Here is a 23090-nt window from a genome sequence, read left to right as displayed (position 1 = left end):
AGGCTATCAAATATTTTGTAATAGTGCGCAAAACTTTATCCATTTTATTCCCAAAATATTTCGAGAACAAAAAATGTATTTGAAAACAAAATTTCGTTATCAACCACCCTCCATTTTAGCCATTTTTTGAGTGTCAGTTTGGCAACAACCAAAACTGTTCAGCCTTTCTTTCCGACACAAAGGAAGTCATAGTGGACACCTACGAAGGACTATGTGATGATGGCATCTTTGGTAAGCAGTACTGGGCGTTCTTCCGTCCAACTTCTACATAGTTAGTAGTTAGCTCCTATGATTCAGTGTCGGTTCATAACATACTACTATATTACATAAATACATGCAAACGTTGAATAATAGATCATGCAATTATTATTATCAAGCTAACCAAAAACATTTGGCCTCGAACGCCTATTCTCGCCTTTTTCAGGTGAATTAATCTAACTTTCTTTCATTGCAACTCATAAGCAGGCCATGTCCTATTTGTTTCATAGTCGATATGTAATCATATTTTATGACTAACGGTTAGCTTTTTTTAACAGAAGGATGAAAGAACACTGTCTGTCAGGGAATGCTATTCTGATATGTTAGATGAAGAGTTAGACCAGAAAGTCAGGGCCATGAAGGCCAGGATGCCTCATGGGGGCTTTAAAACGGTCAAAGGAAGTCTCCAAGCAATGGGCTATTGTGTACAATGGCGAAGAGTTACAGAGTCTATGCAGCGTGTAGATGGTGCAGGTATCATTGCCAGAATGATCCAGCTTCGTTACATTGCTTGGCAAAAATACTCTGTTCCTGCTCCCCTGTCTGTCGTCCACACTGATACAAATCATACATGTATAATGTCTCCATCTAATCTAAGAAGTTATTTATTCTTAATTATTTGTAGACAAATTTTCAATGATGTATGAAATTGGAGTTGTTCTTGATCAACTGGTAATACATAAATAATGAAGCAGGTTAATAGGTTAAACATTTCACTTTTAATTCCAATGCTTTTTTTCCAAGATACAACATTGTCATCTTGGGCAGTATTGATTACATTTTCAAGGAAGGTAAGTATATTATTTTGTATGCATATTGCATATTTCCCATCACATAATGAACAACCACAATACCAGTCTGGTGTTAAGCTTTCCGTGCTGTATTGACGTATCCTGAAAATGACATCTGCTGCTTTAGATTGAACGGTCAGTTATTGTTTTCATATCTACAAAAAATGTTTTTTTTACGTTCAGAGTGCGAGCTGATCAAGGGGTTGAAAATGTAGATATGGCCAGATGTATGTTCAATGTCCGAGAAACAGGATGGCAAAACTGTCCATAACCAGAGGTAATTAAAATGTTCTGTGTTCTTTTTCTCTCTTCCTCTCTGCCTGCCTTGATGTACTTGGAACCTGTCTCACATGCATTAATTGTAATATAATATTACATTTATATTTATAATGCATGTATTATGTATTTATTACACCTGGATATTGAACTTTCAATAAAGCTTTTCACATTCTCCACTGGTTGAAATGAAGTATCTCATTGAAATACTACACCTATCCTTTGTCCTTTAATGCAGATGAAGGGTTAGATATGCATAGGAAGTGTACTGTTTTGTTTCTGTATATATGAATAACAAATCAGTTTTTACTTAAATCATGATTCTAGTCTATTACATAGTTACCATGTGTAATCATTGATGGAGCAGGAGTGGTAAACACTGTTGAAGTGTATAATTGTAATGCATACATGCAGACACAGCATCATTCAAATAATGGAGTTTGATACACCTAGTATTGGATATGACTGAAAAAGAACGTCTCAGATTCATACCTGAACCGCACCTTTATTTGCCAAGGAAGAGTATATATTCAATGTGGGGATCTCGTGTGGTAATAACTACAGTACATGTTTATAGGACTTGCATCCTTGGCACAATAGTTATTTTATTCTACTCAATCCATTGGCTTCATTAATGCCATTCATACTTGAAGTCGATACAACAACTATGATGGCTGAGGTTCATAGGTTCTGAACTAATATTCATACCAAACATTTTAGGGTCCATACACAAGATCAGCAACATACTGTTTTGTTATTTTTAAAATAAAATAAAATAAAATTAATAAAAGCTATCAGGCACCTAAGCTAACTTGCTAGCTACTACCAGACACAAATGAGAGAACGGCCCACTGAACATTACTTACCCTACCAGAGCTGGTTAGGCTGTTATGTTATCCAGTGCATTGGTGACTGTCATTGTCTGTTCGTAAATTCGGAGCGTTTCGGCTCTTGGAGCATTCAAGCACTCACTGGACTCTGGCCGAGGAGTTAGGGTAGATCCGAGCGTTCTGACCTCACAATGCCAGTCAAGCACCCAAGCTAACTGGCTAACATTGGCTAGCTTACTAGCTACTTTCAGACACATAATGAGAGAACACCCCACTCTGACCATTTTACTCACCCTAGCAGAGCTGGTTAGGCTGTTTTCATGTTATGCAGAGCATTGGTGACTAACTGTGCTGCTGGCAACAATTTAATAATGCTTATTTTCCGACATTTACTGACACCGGCCATATTCAACGGTGGTTGAGCGTTCGTAAATTCATCAGTTATTCTGTGCTCTGGCTAGCTCGTGTGTTTTTTGTTATGAAATGTAGATAGCTAGCTATGTAAACAATGAACCATAATCCCAACTCATGAAGTTACTACCCTGCATGAATCTGCAGGTAGCTAAGAAACTACGTTCAATGTTAGCTAGCTAACATTAGGCTATAATTAGTCAAGCAAACGGATCTGAGATACAAATAAGATCATACACGTAACTTTAGCTAGCGAGCCAGCCCGCTGATGTTAGCTAGCTAACACTACAATTTAACTTGACATTAGGCTTATTCAGTTTTGCTACATGGTGCAATAAAAAAAAGCTGCGTTTGAGAGGATTACCTAGACATAATGACCAGTCCAACCCACTCATTATCTCAACCAATCATGGCTAGCGGGAAGGTTGCTGTAATTTTCTATAGCTAAACCAACTAGCCTCTTAATTTTAACAGTTGTATTTACAGATGGCATACATGTTTGTTATTAAGGCACATGAAAGTTAACATGTTCGAGAAGGCATTTCTGCCCAAAAACGAATTTTGATAGAAAGCCAGCATCCCGGAGTCGCCTCTTCACTGTTTACGTTGAGACTGGTGTTTTGTGGGTACTATTTAATGAAGCTGCGACTTGAGGCGTCTGTTTCTCACTCTAATGTACTTGTCCTCTTGCTCAGTTGTGCACCGGGGCCTCCCACTCCTCTTTATATTCTGGTAAGAGACAGTTTGCTCTGTTCTGTGAAGGGAGTAGTACACAGCGTTGTACGAGATCTTCAGTTTCTTGGCAATTTCTCGCATGGAATAGCCTTCATTTCTCAGAACAAGAATAGACTGACGAGTTTCGGAAGGTCGATTTTGAGCCTGTAATCGAACCCACAAATGCTGATGCTCCAGATACTCAACTAGTCTGAAGGTCAGTTTTATTGCTTCTTTAATCAGGACAACAGTTTTCAGCTGTGCTAACATAATTGCACAGTGTTTTTCTAATGATCAATTATCCTTTTAAAATGATACTCTTGGATTAGCTAACACAACATGCCATTGGAGAACAGGAGTGATGGTTGCTGATAATGGGCCTCTGTACGCCTATGTAGATATTATATAAAGTATTTGCCATTTCCAGCTACAGTAGTCATTTACAACATTAACAATGTCTATACTGTATTTCTGATCAATTTGATGTTATTTTAATGGACAATTTTTTTATATTTTCTTTCAAACAAGGACATTTCTAAGTAACCCCAAAATTTTGAATTGTGTGTGTGTGTGTGTGTGAAAAGCATTCCAAGTGAAGCTAGTTGAGAGAATGCCAAGAGTGTGCAAAGCTGTCAAGGCAAAGGGTGGCTACTTTGAAGAATCTAAAATATGTTTTGATTTGTTTAACGCATGTTTGGTTACTACATGATTCCATATGTGTTATTTCATAGTTTTGATGTCTTCACTGTTTTACAATGTAGAAAATTGTACAAATAAATTAAAACTCTTGAATGATATGTGTGTGTCTAGATTTATCCACACACTGGACTCTGACATTGCTTCTCCTAATATTTATATATTTCTTAATTCCGTTATTTTACTTTTAGATTGTTGTGTATTGCTAGATATTACTGCACTGTTAAGCTAGGAACACAGGCTTTTCACTACACCTGCAATAACATCTGCTAAATATGTGTATGCGACCAGTCGAATTTGATTTTAAAATTTTGCCATAGATTTCAAGCAGATTTAAGTCAACTGCAGCTTGGCCACTCAGGAACTCCATTGTAGATTTGGCCTTTTGTTGTAGGTTATTGTCCTGCTAACAGGTGAATTCCTTTCCCAGTTTCTGGTGTAAAGCAGACTGTTTATTTTATCCTGAAAAAAATCCCCTTTATTTGCCAATGTCAAGCATACCAATACCATGATGCAGCCACCACCATACTTGAAAATAAGGAAGCAGTTACTCAGTGATGTGTTCGATTTGTTAAAGCTGCAATATGTAACTTTTGGGTGATATAAATGTAAGTTATTGATCTGCAATTATCATTGAAAGCAATTCTAAGAATCGGTAGATCTTTTCTACGTGCACCATTTCTCTGCTTCCCCTTAAGTTTTGTTTTTGCATCTTTTAATTTAGTTTTTTACACCAGTTCAAACAATGCAATATTTTTGCTTGTTGAAAAGATATTTCACAGCAGTTTAGATGGTACAATGATTCTCTACACTGGATTGTTTTGTCACACAAACTGAAATTAGGCTAACTATTAGAATTTTAGCAAACCAGAAATGGTTGAGGGATTTCTGCATATTGCACCTTTAAGCTAATTTTTACTTCTGAACTAATTTAAGGTAGCCTAAACAAAAGGGTCTGAATACTTATTTAACGACTATTTAGTTATGAATTTTTAATATTTTTACTTTGACAGAGTATTTTGTGTGGATTATTGACAAACCTATTTGAATCCCATTTTGTAACAATAAAATGTGAAATCCATAAATACTTTGTCAAGGCACTGTACATGTACTAATACATACTTGTCTTCGCTCATGTTCACATGTGAGATTCCCCTGCAGTGCATTAAACCAGACCGACATCATCCAACTTCCTAAAACTCAATTTTAAGTTGCAACATAGTCATAGTTTGAACATATTTTGAATATCAGCCTTCGCATCCATAGTGCCATTCATGAATTTGAGTTACATTTCCGCAGACCAATCCGCCAATCAGCTTTATACCAAACCAAGTTGATGGGGTTGCCGCTGGGCAGAAACACCCTCACAATTATGGCTTTAAAAACTACATTCTAAACTTATTCTGTTTAGTCTTGATATTTATTGCCAAAAATAAATAGGTGACCGACCAGCTCAATTCGGTCTTGTGTAGCAAAATTTGAAATGGTGTTTTTTACATTGGGTGAAAGTAGAGACTCGGAGCTAGAAAATGGAATACCATACAATACAGTTGAGGAACAATGGGAAAGTAATACTGCTTTGAAAGTTGCTAAACTTGTAACCCCACTTTTGAGAACCTACTGGAGAGCTCTTCTTTGTCTACACCCATTCAGCATCACACCCTCTCAGGCCTTAGCCCCACCCATCTCTTTAAGGATTCATATGTGAGGCCATGTACTAAACAACCAAAGATTTCAAGACTAAATGCTGGTTTATACTACATCTATCAACAATTGTCTCAGTGACATGAACATTCTATTGCCGTCCGACATGAAACTTGTCATCAAGTTTAAACACACAAACTACAGGCTGCATGACATCAGCAGCCTGGTGGTCCAAAATAGCATAAGTTATGTATTTTATAACTTGGACAAGGATTTTAGGATTTGGACACTGTCTCGTTGGCCTAACGTTATTTCCTAATTTGACTTTGGTGCAAGTCATGTTCTTCAAATTACCGTCTCTGGTCAACACACACTAAATCAAATCAAATCTGAGTTTGTCACATGCACAGGATACAGAAGGTTCAGTGAAATGGTTACCTGCATAGTGGAGTCTTTTGTTTAGACGTAGCTAGCTAAACAATTAACCATAATCCCAGCTCATAACGTTACTGCCCTGCATGAATCTGCAGGTAGCTAACAACCAGGTTCAATGTTATCTAGCCAGCATTAGGCTATAACTAGCAATGCAAATGGCTCTGAGATACAATAATATTACTACACAGATCATACATGTAATGTTAGCTAGCCAGCCAACTAGCGAACACTACGCTTTAACTTGAAATGAAAATGACTTTCTGACAAAATTATAAACGTATGAAATCTGAAATTGTAGCTAGCTAGACTATTTTACCTGTATATATGGATGGACGCTTCTCCCCTCTGTCATGGATACCATGGTTCCTTTAGTTTTAAGATGTAATCTGGAGCAGGTGTTTTAAACAACAGCCTTCTGTGTGTTCTCTTTTCGACTCCCTTTTCATATTTGCAATCAAACGGCAGAATTTTGTTAATCTCTTGATCATTCTTCTTATCATTCTCTAATTCCACTGGGCATTCCACTGATTTCAAAACTCGGAGGGAGAGAAACACTTTTGCAGTTCTACTACCTGATATCTTTCAAAAAAGCAGCATTAAAAAGGCTTGCCGACACATACTGACCAGCTCATCTTATAGACAGAAGTGTGCTACATTGCAAACCAATCCGAACTCATCTCTCGGCATGTCCAGCCCACCCATTATCTCAGCCAATCATGGCTAGCGGGAATATTCCGGTCTTTTTCCGTGGTTAAAACAACTAGGCTCGTAACTTAACAATTGTATTCGTATTTACAGATGGCATGCAAGTTTGTTATTAAGACACATGAAGGCATTTCTGCCAAAAAATGCATTTTGAATAAAAACAAAGTTTACATTCAAATGCCTCCTGTGAAGTAGTGATGCGCGACATATGCCTAGTTTCCTGAAACAAGTCACATGTTATTTCCAAATTGAGCAAAATTACAAGAAAAACTATCCAAAAGTGTTCAAGTTAATTGTCGATTCGTTTTATAGTTTGTACATCGTCACATATTTGGGCATGTGTCTTCAGCTCCTACCTTATGCATTGACATTGAAAAATGTTAACTGAAGCATCAAGCTAGAGTTTCTGCATCATTTGCCCAATTCCAGCCATATAACAATTGCTGTAGCATCTATTGACACTATTTATTGCCCTGTCCTTTTTTGTAGCTCAAGATTTGCCCTCGCTTAGCATAAGTTGCTATGACCTGAATGTTCTTCATCTGCTCTGGGTGTTTTAGTGTAGTCTCTTTGTAATTTTATCACCATAATTTGGAGCACGACTTAGACCTGGAGGTGCAATGGCTGCTTGATGGCATCCTAGGCCTGTAAGCCTTTAACAATGATACTATATAATGTTTGGACTCAGTTTAACTTAACATCCATGGTAGCATAATTTACTATTGTATGCCCCTGTTCCCCTTAGGCACTTACAGCAGATTTCTTTATTTAACCTTTTAACTTGGCAAGTCAGTTAAGAACAAATTCTTATTTACAATGACGGCCTACACCGGGCCAATTGTGCGCCGCCCTATGGAACTCCCAATCACGGCCTGTTGTGATACAGCCAGGAATCAAACCAGGTAGTCTGTAGTGACGCCTCAAGCACCGAGATGCAGTGTCTTATACCTCTGCGCGACTCAGAAGCCCAAAGGATTGGATAGGTATAAGCCAGTATGGCAAAGAAAACAACTTAATCTGTATGAAGGACGCGTGCAACTCCTACCATATTGCTTATACCTATATTATTCTTTCAAATCTACATGAAGTGCATGGATAAGGCAAGGGGTTGTTTCTGGACTGGGCCATAGTCACTTTACCTGCTGGTTCAAGACTAGAGCCATTACGTTGTTTCCACCATATTGTCATCTATTGAATTGTTTGCACATTTCTGCCTCCAGTTTAAAGCATTGATCGCTGTTAAATGGTCCTGTTTCTTGCTCATAAGGTTTACAGTCTGTCTTTGATATCATACAGATGAACTGTTGATCATGCATCTTATCATACATTGCATTGTCCACTCCTGTTGGCTGAGCCAGTGGTGGCGACAGTGAAGTAATTTTGTCATAAACATACATAGCCTGGTCAGAAATTGTTATGGCAGGTGTGTCATGCCATGTTTTAATGACCCATTGTGAGAAAAAAACTTGCCCATGCGTTTAAAGAAACCTTTGTTATGAGTCTGCTCAGACAACACTCTTGGGTGTTTATTCAATATGCTGTTACAATGCTCAGTGTTTTGTCTAGAATTGTCAAAGGAGTTAAAAAGTGACTTGATGTTTTGTCTAGAGCTCAACAGTTCTATGCCATTTCTTGTAAACTCTACATTGTCTAAGGTTAATAACGGTACAATCAATAATAGTTCTGGAGAGCTTATGGGTTAGCCAGTATTTATTATTGCCTTGTTCTGACTGAGTTAATTAAAGTAGACTAATTGCTTAAAGTTAAATCGGTGTTGCTCAACGTACAGTGCATTTGAAAAGTATTCTGACCCTTTCACTTTTTTACACATTTTGGAACAGCCTTATTCTAAAATGGATTTGAATGTCCCTCATCAATCTACACACAACCCCATAATGACAAAACAAAGTTTTTTGAATTTTTTGCAAATTTATAAAACAATTAAAAACTTAGCACATTTACATAAGTATTCAGACTCTTTACTCAGTACTTTGTTGAAGCACCTTTGGCAGCAATTTCAGCCTCAAGTCTTCTTGGGTATGACGCTACAAGCTTGGTACACCTGTATTTGGGGAGTTTCTCCCATTCTTCTCTGCAGATCCTCTCAAGCTCTGTCAGGTTGGATAGCTATTTTCAGGTTCAAGTTCGGGCTCTGGCTGGGCCACTCAATGACATTCAGAAACCTGTCCCGAAGCCACTCCTGCATTCTTGGCTGTCTGCTTAGGGTCGTTTTCCTGTTGGAAGGTGGACCTTCGCCGCAGTCTGAAGGTCCACCTTCAAGGACCTCTGTACTTTAAACTGTTCATCTTTGCATCAATCCTGACTAGTCTCCCAGTCCCTGCTGCTGAAAAACATCCCCACAGCATGCTTCACTGTAAGGATGGTATTGCTCAGGTGATGAGTGGTGCATGTTTCCTCCAGACATGATGCTTGGCTTTCAGGCCAACAAGTTACATTTTGGTTTCATCAGACCACAAAATCTTGTTTCTCATGGTCTGAGAGTCTTTTAGGTGCTTTTGGCAAACTTCCAAGTGGGCTGTGATGAGGCTTCTTTCTGGCCACTCTACAAGAGATGGTTGTCCTTCTGGAAGATTATCCCATCTCTGAAGCTCTTGGTCACCTCCCTGACAATCCCTTCTCCCCCAATTCCTCAGTTTGGCCGGGCAGCCAGCTCTAGGAAAAGTGTTGGTGGTTCCATATTTCTTTCATTTAAGAATCATTGAGGCCACTGTGTTCTTTAGGTTCCTTCCCCAGATCTGTGGCTTGACACATTCCTGTTTCGGAGCTCTACGTACAATTCCTTCAAAATCAAATCCAAGTTTGTCACGTGCGCTGAATACAACAGGTGTAGACCTTACAGTGAAATGCTTACTTACAGGCTCTAACCAATAGTGTAAAAAAGGTATTAGGTGAACAATAGGTAAGTAAAGAAATCAAACAACAGTAAAAAGACAGGCTATATACAGTAGCGAGGCTACATACAGACACCGGTTGGTCAGGCTGATTGAGGTAGTATGTACATGTAGATATGGTTAAAGTGACTGCTTATTTGATGTACAGAGAGTAGCAGTAGCGTAAAAGAAGGGTTGGCGGATGGCGGGACACACTGCAGAAAGCCCAGTTAGCCAATGTGCGGGAGCACTGGTTGATCGGCCCAATTGAGGTAGTATGTACATGAATGTATAGTTAAAGTGACTATGCATATATGATAAACAGAGAGTAGCAGCAGTGTAAAAAGAGGGGTTGGGGGGCACACAATGCAAATAGTCCGGGTAGCCATTTGATTACCTGTTCAGGAGTCTTAGGGGTAAAAACTCCTAGACTTGGCACTCCGGTACCGCTTTCCATGCGGTAGTAGAGAGAACAGTCTATGACTGGGGTGGCTGGGGTCTTTGACAATTTTTAGGGCCTTCCTTTGACACCGCCTGATGTAGAGGTCCTGGATGGCAGGCAGCTTAGCCCCAGTGATGTACTGGGCCGTATGCACTATTCTCTGTAGTGTCTTGCGGTCAGAGGCCGAACAATTGTCGTACCAGGCAGTGATGCAACCAATCTGTTGCAATGCTCTCTGTTGCAGCTGTATAACCTTTTGAGGATCTGAGGACCCATGCCAAATGTTTTTAGTTTCCTGAGGGGGAATAGGCTTTGTCATGGCCTCTTCACGACTGTCTTGGTATGTTTGGACCATTCTAGTTTGTTGTTGATGTGGACACCACTACAGCCCCATCGATGAGAATGGGGGTGTGCTCGGTCCACCTGTGGAGCTCCGGTGTTGAGGAACAGCATGGAAGATATGTTGCTACCTACCCTCACCACCTGGGGGTGGCCCGTCAGGAAGTCCAGGATCCAGTTGCAGAGGGAGGTGTTTAGTCCCAGGATCCTTATCTTAGTGATGAGCTTTGAGTTTACTATGGTGTTTAACGTTGAGCTGTAGTCAATGAATAGCATTCTTACATAAGTGTTCCTTTTGTCCAGGTGGGAAAGGGCAGTGTGGAATGCAATAGATATTGTATCTGTGGATCTGTTTGGGCAGTATGCAAATTGGAGTGGGTCTAGGGTTTCTGGGATAATGGTGTTGATGTGAGCCATTACCAACCTTTCAAAGCACTTCCTGGCTACGGACTTGAGTACTACGGGTCTGTAGTCATTTAGGCAGGTAGCCTTTGTGTTCATGGTGGTCTGCTTGAAACATGTTGGTATTACAAACTCAATCAGGGACATGTTGAAAATGTCAGTGAAGACACCTGCCAGTTGGTCAGCACATGCCCGGAGCACATATCCTGGTAATCCGTCTGGCCCAGCAGTCTATGTTGACCTGTTTTAAAGGTCTTACTCACGTCGGCTATGGAGAGCTTAATCACACAGTCGTCTGGAACAGCTGATGCTCTCATGCATGCCTCAGTGTTGCTTGCCTCGAAGCGAGCATAGAAGTGATTTAGCTCGTCTGGTAAGCTCGTGTCACTGGGCAGCTCGCGGCTGTGCTTCCTTTTGGAGTCTGTAATAGTTTGCAAGCCCTGCCACACAAGAGTGTCGGAGCCGGAGTAGCATGATTCAATCTTAGCCCTGTATTGACACTGTCTGTTTGATGGTTCGTCACAAGGGTTAGCAGGATTTCTTGTAAGCTTCCGGGTTAGAGTTTTTGTTCCGACATGCTTTGTCAACTGTTGGACCTTTATATTAGACAGGTGTGTGCTTTCCAAATCATGTCCAATCAATTTAATTTACCACAGGTGGACTCCAAGTTGTAGAAAAATCTCAAGGATGATGGAAAAAGGACGCACCTGAGCAATTTCGAGTCTCATAGCAAAGGGTCTGAATACTTATATATTTTTAATTGATCCTTTATTTAACTAGACAAGTCAGTTTAAGAACAAATTCTTATTTTACAATGACTACTTACCTTGGCCAAACCTTCCCCTAACCCGGACGTCGCTGGGCCAATTGTGCACCGCCCTATGGGACTTCTGATCACGGCCAGTTGTGATACAGCCCGGGATCAAACCAAGGTCTGTAGTGATGCCTTTAGCGTTGTGATGCAGTGCCTTAGACCGCTGGTTTTTAATACATTAGCAAAAATGTCTAAACCTGTTTTCGCTTTGTTATTATGGGGTATTGTGTGCAGACTGAGGGAAAAAACAATTTAATCTATTGTAGAATAAGGCTGTAACAAAGTGGGAAAGTGAAGGTGTCTGAATACTTTCCAAATGCACTGTATGAATCAGTTGCTAGATATTGGCAGTCCACTACAAGAAACTGCAGACACAGTAGCTCTCCATGACACTGCTATGCTAGGTGCTCTGTGTACGCAGACAACCCATCATATTATTTTCCCTTACTTCCCCTTCTCTTACCTTCTCTTCTATGTCTTCTACTTTCTTTCTCCTCACATCTCCTCATTTCACTCTGCAGTTTGTTTTTATGTATTGCCCCCCCCACCCTTCTCTTTCCATACCCTCTTGCTTTCTCTTTTGTCCTTTTATTGTACTGTATGGTAACCCTTTGAGTTCCGTGCCCCTACCTCCCTCTGTAGGTAGCTTCTCTGGAATGCATCTTTGACGGGCCGTCCACTTTAGGGCAGCAGGAGCTCCCTCCCCCCTTGGCCCCCGCCCCATACTCCCAAAGCCACGAGGCGTCCCTCCTTCCCACCTGCTCCTCCTCAACCTCCTACCACACAAGCCAGGCGCCATTCCAGGTAACCCACCTTCTCCCAGCTTCACCCTTAGATGCTCCGCTGACTTTTGAGGTAGGGCTATGAGTTGCGGTTGGCGTTGAGCGAATTCGCTTTTTATTAGTATGGCAGATTTTTTTTACACAATCATTTTGTCTTTTGACTGGACAAAGTTGCCGATCACCAACATCGAGAGGCTGTTTATGTGTTGCAACGCAAGATGGCTGACTCCATACTGTGAATGAGCTTCCCAGACCAACATCTGTACACCTTTGCTTTAAAGCATGGCTGTTCTCCTATTAAGATACATTTTCAGATAAAATGGCAAATAATGCTCTTTGTACTGAAGCTGCGCCATCATACTCATGCCATATAATCTTCTGGGCTTTGCTAATGTCTGCGCAGGCATACGCATGGTTTTGTGACCTCAGTCTTTTCCTGTCGGATTCCTTGATTGATATGTTTCATTATCTCAATTGTCAAAAGATGGCGCATGGTGTGAAAATGGAATGGATCCTCCCGACCCTGACGAAAACAGCAGCCTATTTTGGCTATGTTCACCCCACATTCGCTGACACTTGAACATTTATTTGAGAAATAATACTTTATTAATCCATGTGAGATGGAAATTCTTCTGATCTTCCCCTTAGAATGAGCTTTTCAGACGGTTGCAATTTAGGCTACAGTTTTCTCCGCTTGTCATAAAATGAGAGGTGATTTGAACTTCGTAGGTGAGTGGATGAAATGTACAAGTGGTAAATCGACTGCCAAGCAAGATAGATGTATCCTCTGCTCACATCCTTTTTACACAAGCCCACCATATAATACAGACATACAGTACCAGTCAAAAAGTTTTCTTTATTTGGACTATTTTATACATTGTGGAATAATAGAATTTGATTTGATTTGATTTGATAATCGTGAAAACATCAAAACTATGAAATAACACACATGGAATCATGTAGTAACCAAAAAAGTGAGGTTCTTCAAAGTAGTCACCCTTTGCCTTGATGACAGCTTTGCACACTCTTGGCATTCTCTCAACCAGCTTCATGAGGTAGTCACCTGGAATGCATTTCAATTAACAGGTGTGCCTTATATGTTAATTTGTTGAATTTCTTACCTCAATGCGTTTGAGCCAATCAGTTGTGCTGTGACAAGGTAGGGGTGGTATACAGAAAATAGCCCTATTTGGTAAAAGACCAAATCCATATTATGGTAACAGCTCAAATAACGAAAGAGAAATGACAGTCCATCGTAAAATCAAGTCTCTCACCTCCTCCCTATACACTGTCTCTTTGTTGTCGGTGTTCAGGCCTACCACTGTTGTGTCTTCGGCAAACTTAATGATGGTGGGAGTCGTGCTTGGCCATGCAGTCATGGGTGAACAGGGAGTACAGGAGGGGACTGAGCACGCACCCTTGAGGGGCAGATGTGTTACATACACTTACCACCTGGGGGCGGCCTGTCAGGAAGTCCAGAATCTGGTTGCAGAGGGAGGTGTTTAGACCCAGGGTCCTTAGCTTAGTGATGAGCTTTGAGGGCACTATGGTGTTGAATAGCATTCTCACATAGGTGTTGCATTTGTCCAGGTGGGAAAGAGCAGTGTGGAGTGCAATAGATATTCCATCATCTGTGGACCTGTTGGGGCGTTATGCAAATTCAAGTGGGTCTTGGGTTTCTGGGATAATGGTGTTGATGTGACCCATGACCAGCCTTTCAAAGCACTTCATGGCGACAGACAGTTCACGTCCTGATAATCCGTCTGGCCCTACGGCCTTGTGAAAGTTGACCTGTTTAAAGGTCTTATTCACATGAGTTACGGAGAGCGTGATCACACAGTCATCTCGGAACAGCTGATGCTCTCATGCGTGCTTCAGTGTTGCTTGCTTCAAAGCAAGCATAGAAGTTATTTAGCTCATCTGGTAGGCTCATTACTTTAAGACATGAAGACAGTCAATACGGAACATTTCAAGAACTTTTAAAGTGTCTTCAAGTGCAGTCACAACAACCATCAAGCGCTATGATGAAACTGGCTCTCATGAGGGCCGCCACAGGAACGGAAAACCCAGAGTTACCTTTGCTGCAGAGGATAAGTTACCAGCCTCAGAATTTGCATCCCAAATAAATGCTTCAGAGTTCAAGTAACAGACACATCTCAACATCAACTGTTTAGAGGAGACTGCGTGAATCAGGCCTTCATGGTCGAATTGCTGCAAAGAAATACGACTTAAGGACACCAATAATAAGAAGAGTTGCTTGGGCCAAGAAACACAAGCAATGGACATTAGACCGGTGGAAATCTGTCCTTTGTGAAATCTGTCCTTTGGTCTGATGAGTCCAAATTTGAGATTCTTGGTTCCAACAGCTAAATCCTTTTGAGACGCATAGTAGGTGAATGGATTATATCTGCATGTGTTCCCACCGTGAAGCATGGAGGAGGTGGTGTGGGTGTGCTTTGCTGGTGAAGCTGCCAGTTATTTATTTAGAATTCAAGGCACACTTAACCAGTATGGCTACCACAGCATTCTGCAGCGATACGATATGGGACTATTATTTGTTTTTCAACAGGACAATGACCCAACACACCTCCAGGCTGTGTAAGGGCTATTTAACCAAGCAGGAGAGGGATGGAGTGCTGCATCAGATGACCTGGCCTCCACAATCACCTGACCTCAACCCAATTTGAGATGGTTTGGGGTGAGTTGGACAGCAGAGTGAAGGAAAAGCAGCCAGCAAGTGCTCAGCATTTGGAATCATGTAGTAACTTTTTTGGTTACTACATGATTCCATATGTGTTGTTTCATAGTTTTGATGTCTTCACTATTCTACAATGTAGAAAATAGTAAAAAATGTTGAATGAGTAACTTTTGACTGGTACTGTAGATCATTTAATTTATTTTGCAAGTTTTTTATGGCATTAGAAAATATGATGAAACTCCATTCTCTTGAATAGATATTCAGATTTGTCTATTGGCCATACATCCCTTTAGCCGATACCCAATAAACGTGTGTGCATGTATGCTTGTACGTTGATAATGAGGACTGTAATGACAGCAGGTGGCTATACGCAGAGAAACCTTGGTAATGCAATTTCCCATCCCTCAGTCTATTGTTCTCTCACAATTCATCAATGGCATTACCGTGAGCTGCCCTTTCCCCATCAGTGACGTCAGTGGCCGCTATCTTCTCTACTGATAACAGAAATGAATGGAATTGCTTGTCCCGGAAAGACACTGAAAGCAGGGAAAAAGTGATGGCACAGCGGAGGAGAGTAGAAAAGGGAGTACTGTATGTTTCTCTCCCTCTACATCCCTCCCTCTCTAGCTCAAGCAGCGCCATGGCAACGCAAGAGATGAATGCCGATGCGGACCAAAGGAAAAACTGACAACAAGAAAATGGAGGTCCTTGGATGAGCAATTGAAGGAGAAGAAAAAGGCAGGGGGGAGAGAGTGCTTAACCTATGAAAAGGTCATATTTAGTGAGGCTTTCTATTACAGAAAGAAAGTGGGATAGACCTAGTATGGGTCCCATCCCACTCCTGAGATTTACAACCCAGTCAGTACATGTGCTGAATGAATGTCTGTATTCATTCGGCATTCAGTGATATCCAAAGTGAACTCAGTAATTTGTTATTAGTAAAAACACTATCACCAAAGAAAATAATATGTATTAGTTTGCATTTCTTCACTATGCTGTAGGGACTGTTGCACATACTTTCCATTTCACACCAGGGTTATGTGAGCCAAATACGAAACAATGCCAAACGAAAACCCATGCACGTCAATGTCTTGCACTATTGCAATAAGCCACTGTAAGCGTTGGCAATGTGGTGAGGACTTCTAGAATCGAGACTATAGCCGTTAATGCTTTCTTGGATGAGACTCCTGAGAAATCTCCAGAGCATTCTGCTCCCCTTGTGGTGGAATGCTGGGCTCAATACTGCCAACCCATTTCCCTCCCCCCTCTCCATCACTGGAGCGTTAAGTCAGCGTTATCCGAATGTGAGCTTCCCCTGCTGACTAATTTTTAGAATGTGAACAGAAGGACGAAAACGACATCGAACACGTCTGGATCTGACCAAGCACTAACCCGTTGAAATTGTGAGGGTGGGTGGGAGACTGAAGAGAGGGAGTGAATTGAAGAGAGAGGAAAGCTTGAGGGGAAGAAGTGGTTAATAAAAGCAGTATTTCAGAGATGAAGATTTGGACACAGCTATCTTTCTAGCTCACTCTCTCTCACACACACACACACACACACACACACACACACACACACACACCCCTTTCTCTCTCTCGCCGTCTCCCATCCCCTGCACCAGTCTGACATTCTCTGTGCACCAGGACAGACACTCGTCTCCTCATCAGATGAACATGCTGCTCTCTCCTTCACCACAGGTTAATCCGCCCCAAGAGGGTGATTTGGTTCTCCCGTCACGTCCAGAGCCTGCTTTTTAATTTGGACGACTGCGCAAGACTTAAGTGCCCGTTAAAGAGCGAGTGAAAGCGATAAGCAGCCTCTAAGCTCCTCTGGACTCCCTCAGACCCTCTCATCTGTGGGGTAAAAAGGTGAAGTCCATTCGTCCGTCCTATTGCGACCTCGGGTCAAGAATCCAACTCTTGCTTTCTCCAGCACCCACCGACGCTGCCTCTGCAGCCTCCGTTGTGTTTGTGAGTGAGAGGGGGAGGGTAGGGCGGATGACACGAGCTAGAGTGAAGCTGGAGTGAAGCCCCCCCTCCCACCTTCTTCCTGTCCTGTCCTCTCCCCTCCAACCACCACCACCCCTAAGCCTGCAACAGCGTTAGCAGCGTCGACACAGCACCTACACACAGCAGCAGCAGCAGTGGCAGCAAGCAACAGCATGCTCAACTCGGTGTGGTACGCCAAAAAGATGGGCCGCCGCATCATGGGCACCCTGCGGAGGACCAAGAGGCTACACCAGCGCCTGCTGGTAGGTCCAGCCTCCCTCCGAATGCTTTGCTGGGCTGCGTGAGTCATTTCATACGACGCATTAGGGAGGGAAAACAAAACCTGTGTGTGTGTGGTGTAAGCTACATGACCCTACTCATGGCATGTTCAGTGTTTCCTAGCTTAGGCCATTTAGTTTGAAAGAAGGTTGAGAACAGCAGCTTAATTCCCTTCGATAATGTTTATTTCTGACGCTGTATACATTTAGATTGATGTTGTCCTAGGGGGCTCTGTGGGAACACTTGTGTATGTTAGGGTGTCGTGTAGTACATCCAGTGCCTGTTTCTGTGTTGCTGCTTTGGGCAGTGAGTTGAAATTTAAGTTTCATCTGACTCTGCATAGTAGATACATTGAGGTTTATGTATGCTCACTGAGCTTTGATGTGGAAAAAAGGACTGAACAATACCTAGTTGAGAGCTAACACTGCGTCATGTGTAATTGGACACATCCTATAGGCGGGTCATTCTCACAACTGACATATGACTCAAATTCTGAATTAATTTTTTTACCACATTTCCTCTTGGATCACTGAGATTAGGATCTGTACATATCTATTTCAGAATTATTATAATTCTTTGATCATATCATGCATTTTACCACAATTTCCACAATTCTCATTAATGCAACAGTCCAAAAAATTAACAAATCAATTTAAAATATTTTAAACTTTGCTCCCCTAATGAAAATGACTTAGTTAAACATAACACTGACATTTAATTTAAATTTAAAAAAATACAAACAAAATAGGATCAAATTTAAATCTGACTTTTTCCCTCATTTTAGACATTTTGGTATTGAGAAGGCCAAGTGGGGTAAATGGGTGTTTGAAAATAAGAACCTAATTCTGAAGACATAGAAGCAAATAAATTTAACCTAACTTGTGCTCTTCTAATGACGACTCTAGATGATGCGTCATGGAGGAATAAAACTTTACAGGAACTTGAAAAAGTGTTACGTGAGACACTGTTTTATGTAATTAATATATTTTATCTAAACATCAACTTGTATACCTTTTATGATTTATGGACAAACTACAGCGACATATATTGTTTTATTATGTTAGGTTTTTCGAAAGTAAAATAGTTTAATGTCCTGAGAATTTAATCCGGATGCAATTTCGGTAATGAGAATTTGGGGTGAAAATATAAAATTCTGGCAAATGTGAAATGTATTTGAAATAAGACACTTTGCCTAAAACTAGACATCTTAGTCCTCAGAATTATTTTAGATTTTTGCTGATGCGTCATGAGAATCACCCAGGTGTAAAAACACGGTTTAAGAAAAACCTAGGACTGCTCTTAGTCATGAGATCAGTCATCACCAGCACTGAAACGCCCTGCCAGAAAAGCCTTGAGTCATGTCAACACGTCGTAGACAGACGCAAATCCTATGTTAGAGAAGATTCGGTGGTAGCGGCGTCGAAGGCACAGAAATGTGATGACTCAGTGGCGCCTTGTAGTTGCTGGAAGCATCCGAGCGCCATAGAAACATGTCAACACAATGTTTTGTTATGCCTAAAGAATCCAAGATAAGGGCCCAGAGTTCATTGGCAGCTTAACTCTTGACTCCTTTCAGTCACGTTGTCTTTTTACCCCAGAGGGTCAAAATACCCATTTTACCCATGAGAGGGATTGGGGTTGGAGGGTGGAACAGTAGAGGACAAACTGAATTCAGTTCTCATGTTTTTTTTTATATACAGATTTTCATTCCAATGCCTTGGCATCTCCTAGTGCACACTCATTCATACAATTGCGTCAAGGATGTTTAAATGAAGCATGATGACTAAGAGGCCACCCATAGATTGACGTGAATTGGTGAAAACCTACAGTAACACACAGATAGTTGAGGGCTGATGTTGGGAACCCCTGCAGTAGCACATGCCTTTCCCAGCGTTGCCTAGCAACCTCCAGGCTCCTGACACGCAGCACTAACCCCCACTCCCTATTTACTGCATCTAAAACAGGGACCTGCTTGCCCTAGCCAATATCTCTTACACACACACACAAACACACACACAACACATTTCAGAGGTCTGTCATCTGAAAGGTTTTCTTTTCTGCATAAGCCTCATCTCCATCACCGTTACTTAGTATTTGGATGGACAAATGGAACCTGTTCAAATCCTGTATCTGATTACTGGTCGGGCACATATCTAATTAATGTCAGGCACCAAATTCACCTTTCACTAATTAATCTTTAGAATGGCCTTTTCGAAGAACTAGAATTTGGATCTGTGCGAGAAGCAATAAAGGCATTTAAAACTTCTTAAGGCTCAGAGACGCTAGCGTCTCACCCTAGCCACTAGCCCAGGGAAATGCGTAGTGCCAAATCATATAGTACTCGTTAAAACTCAAACTTTCATTAAATCACACATGCAGGGTACTCAATTAAAGCTACACTCATTGTGAATCGAGCCAACATGTCAGATTTTAAAAATGCTTTTCGGCGAAAGCATGAGAAGCTATTATCTGATAGCATGCACCCCCCCGAAATACCTGAACGAGACATAAACAAAAGAATTAGCGTAGCCGGCGCAACACAAAACGCAGAAATAAAATACAAAACATTCATTACCTTTGACGAGCTTCTTTGTTGGCACTCCAATATGTCCCATAAACATCACAATTGGGTCTTTTTTTCGATTAATTCCGTCCATGTATACCCAAAATGTCCATTTATGAAGCCCGTCTGATCCAGAAAAAAACAGCTTTCCAAAACGCAACGTAATTTTTTAAAATTAAAAAAGTTGCCTATAAACTTTGCCAAAACACTTCAAACTACTTTTGCAATCCAACTTTAGGTATTTGTAAACGTTAATAATCGATCAAATTGATCACGGGACGATCTGTATTCAATGAAATCATGGACGATTTCCTGTCTTTCATAACTTCCCACGGTGTACCTTCTGACAGGAAGTGCCTATTTCTCATTTCACCAAGGATTAACTTCAACCCAATTGCCAAGACTGGCGACATCGTGTGGAAGCTGTAGGAACTGTAAACTGGGCCCTATCTATTTTCCCTTGCCATGGACAATACAGGGACCTCGCGGAGGGAAATATATATATTTTTGTGAACAGTTTTTCCTTTGGGTTTTGCCTGCTACACACGTTCTGTTATAGTCACAGACATGATTTAACCAGTTTTAGAAACTTCAGAGTGTTTTCTATCCACACATACCAATCATATGCATATACTATATTCCTGGCATGAGTAGCAGGACGTTGAAAGTTTGCGCGATTTTTAACAAAAAGTTGAAAAAATGCACCCGATCTTTAAGAGGTTTAAAAAAAGTGATAAGGTAACCAAAAAAAATGCATTGCTTTTATGGATTTTGTGTGCTCATCTGTAGATCATATAAAAGTGGTGGGTCGTCTTGTTCTCCCTTCTGTCAATATTAGTGGATCAGGTACACCATACAAACCAAATCACATATGTATTATTATTACTGCATTGTCGGAACTAGAAGCACAAGCATTTCGCTACACTCGCATTAACATCTGCTAACCATGTGTATGTGACAAATAAAATTTGATTTGATTTGATATTGACTCGAACAGTGTATCTGAACCAATTATTTTTTGTGCACTAGATGAGTGACAAGGGGCACTGTTTTGAAGGCACCACACATCCAACTTGGTACTCCCCCACCATTGTAAAACATTTTGGAAGCTATATAAATCTATTTATTAATATCTACGTTTCCTCTGACAGACACCTTAATGCATACTTTTACATTGTATGAGCTAAACATAAAAATAAAAAGTGAAAAAATATATTTAAAAGAATACCTTAAAGTATACTTTTTACAAAGTTATAATTACAACAACAAAAACGTAGAAACAGTACCAGTCAAACATTTGGACACATTAGAATAATAGTGAAGACATCAAAACTATTAAATAAAATGTATGGACTCATGCAGTGGTGTAAAGTACTTCAGTAAAAATACTTTGAACTACTACTCATGTAGTTTTTTTGGGCATCTGTACTTTACTATTTATATTTTTGACCAATTTTGCTTCACTACATTCCTTAAAAAAATATTGTACTTTTTACTCCATACATTTTCCTTGACACCCAAAAGTACTTGTTACATTTTGAATGCTTAGCAGGACAGGCAAATTCACACACTTATCAAACGAACATCCCTGGTCATCCTTACTGCCTCTGATCTGGCGGACTCACTAAACACATGCTTCGTTTGTAAATTATGTCTGAATGTTGGAGTGTGCCTGTGGCTTTTCATAAAATTACAAAAACAAGAAAATGGTGCCATCAGGTTTGCTTAATACAAGGAATTTGAAATGACTTATACTTTTACTTTTGATACTTAAGTATATTTTAAACCAAATACTTTTATACTTTTACTCAAGGCGAATTTTACTGGGTGTCTTTTTACTTTTACTATTAAGGTATCTTTACTTTTACTGAAGTATGATATTTGGGTACTTTTTCCACCACTGGGATCATGTAGTAACCAAAAAAGTGTTAAACAAATCTAAATATATTTCATATTTGAGATTCTTCAAATGAGTCACCCTTTGCCTTGACGACAGCTTTGCACACAGTTGGTTTTCTCTCAACCAGCTTCATGAGGTAGTCACCTGGAATTAATTTCAATTAACAGGTGTGCCTTTTTTGTGGAATTTGGAATTTCTTTCCTTCTTAATTTTAGTTTGAGCTAAGGTAGGGTTGGATATACAGAAGATAGCCCTATTTGGTAAAATACCAAGTGCATATTATGGCAAGAACAGCTCAAATAAGCAAAGAGAAATGACAGTCCATCATTACTTCAAGACATGAAGGTCATTCAATCCGGGAACATTTCAAGAACTTTAAAAGTGTCTTCAAGTGCAGTCGCAAAAACCGTCAAGTGATATGATGAAACTGGCTCATGAGGAACGGCACAGGAAAGGAAGACCCAGAGTTACCTCTGCTGCAGAGGATAAGTTCATTAGAGTTACCAGCCACAGAAATTGCATCCCAAATAAGTGGTAGACAGAGTTCAAGAAACAGACATCTCAATATCAACTGTTCAGAGGAGACTGCATGAATCAGGCCTTCATGGTCGAATTGCTGCAAAGAAACCATTAAAGGACTCCAATAGAAAGAGACTTGCTTGGGCCAAGAAACGATAGCAATGGACATTAGACCGGTGGAAATCTGTCCTTCGGTCTGAAGAGTCCAAATTTGAGGTGCAGAGTAGGTGAACGGATGATCTCTGAATGTAAAGTTCCCACCTTGAAGCATAGAGGAGGTGGTGTGGGGGTGCTTTGCTGGTGACATTGTTTGTGATTTATTTAGAAATCAAGGCACACTTAACAGCATTCCACAGCATTCTGCAGCAATACGCCATCCCATCTGGTTTGCACTTAGTGGGACTATAATTTGTTTTTCAACAGGACAATGACCCAACACACCTCCAGGCTGTGTAAGGACTATTTGACCAAGCAGGAGAGTGATGGAGTGCTGCATCAGATGACCTGGCCTCCACAATCATCCGACCTCAACCCAATTGAGATGAGTTGGACAGCAGAGTGAAGGAAAATTAGCCAATAAGTGCTCAGCATATGTGTGAACTCAGGACGGGCAAATACATTCCCAAACCAGAAACCGTGGATTGATGGCAGCATTCGCGTGAAACTGAAAGCGTGAACCACTGCTTTTAACCAGGGCAAGGTGACTGGAAACA

General features: G+C 40.7%; 1 protein-coding gene across 26 annotated transcripts in view; it reads left to right on the top strand.

Annotated features, from left to right (window-relative positions):
- Positions 1 to 23090, top strand: part of dlg1b (discs large MAGUK scaffold protein 1b) — a 266351-nt gene that overhangs the window by 86830 nt on the left and 156431 nt on the right. For 12 of the 26 annotated variants that reach the window (XM_024435208.2, XM_042328546.1, XM_024435210.1 and 9 more), the window contains one exon: positions 12291 to 12452. The exons of 13 other annotated variants lie outside the window; for them this stretch is intronic. In XM_024435208.2, the coding sequence (XP_024290976.1) occupies positions 12291 to 12452 (162 nt within the window). Of the gene's footprint in view, positions 1 to 12290; positions 12453 to 16593; positions 17380 to 23090 lie in introns of those variants that run through there. One more of the 26 variants, XM_024435218.2, reaches the window with a different exon arrangement.

This window comes from Oncorhynchus tshawytscha, linkage group LG10 (genome assembly GCF_018296145.1).
Source record: "Oncorhynchus tshawytscha isolate Ot180627B linkage group LG10, Otsh_v2.0, whole genome shotgun sequence".
Classification (NCBI taxonomy): domain Eukaryota; kingdom Metazoa; phylum Chordata; class Actinopteri; order Salmoniformes; family Salmonidae; genus Oncorhynchus; species Oncorhynchus tshawytscha.
The sequence above is the reverse complement of the archived record's forward strand: the minus strand, read 5'-3'. Positions and strand labels throughout refer to the sequence as shown.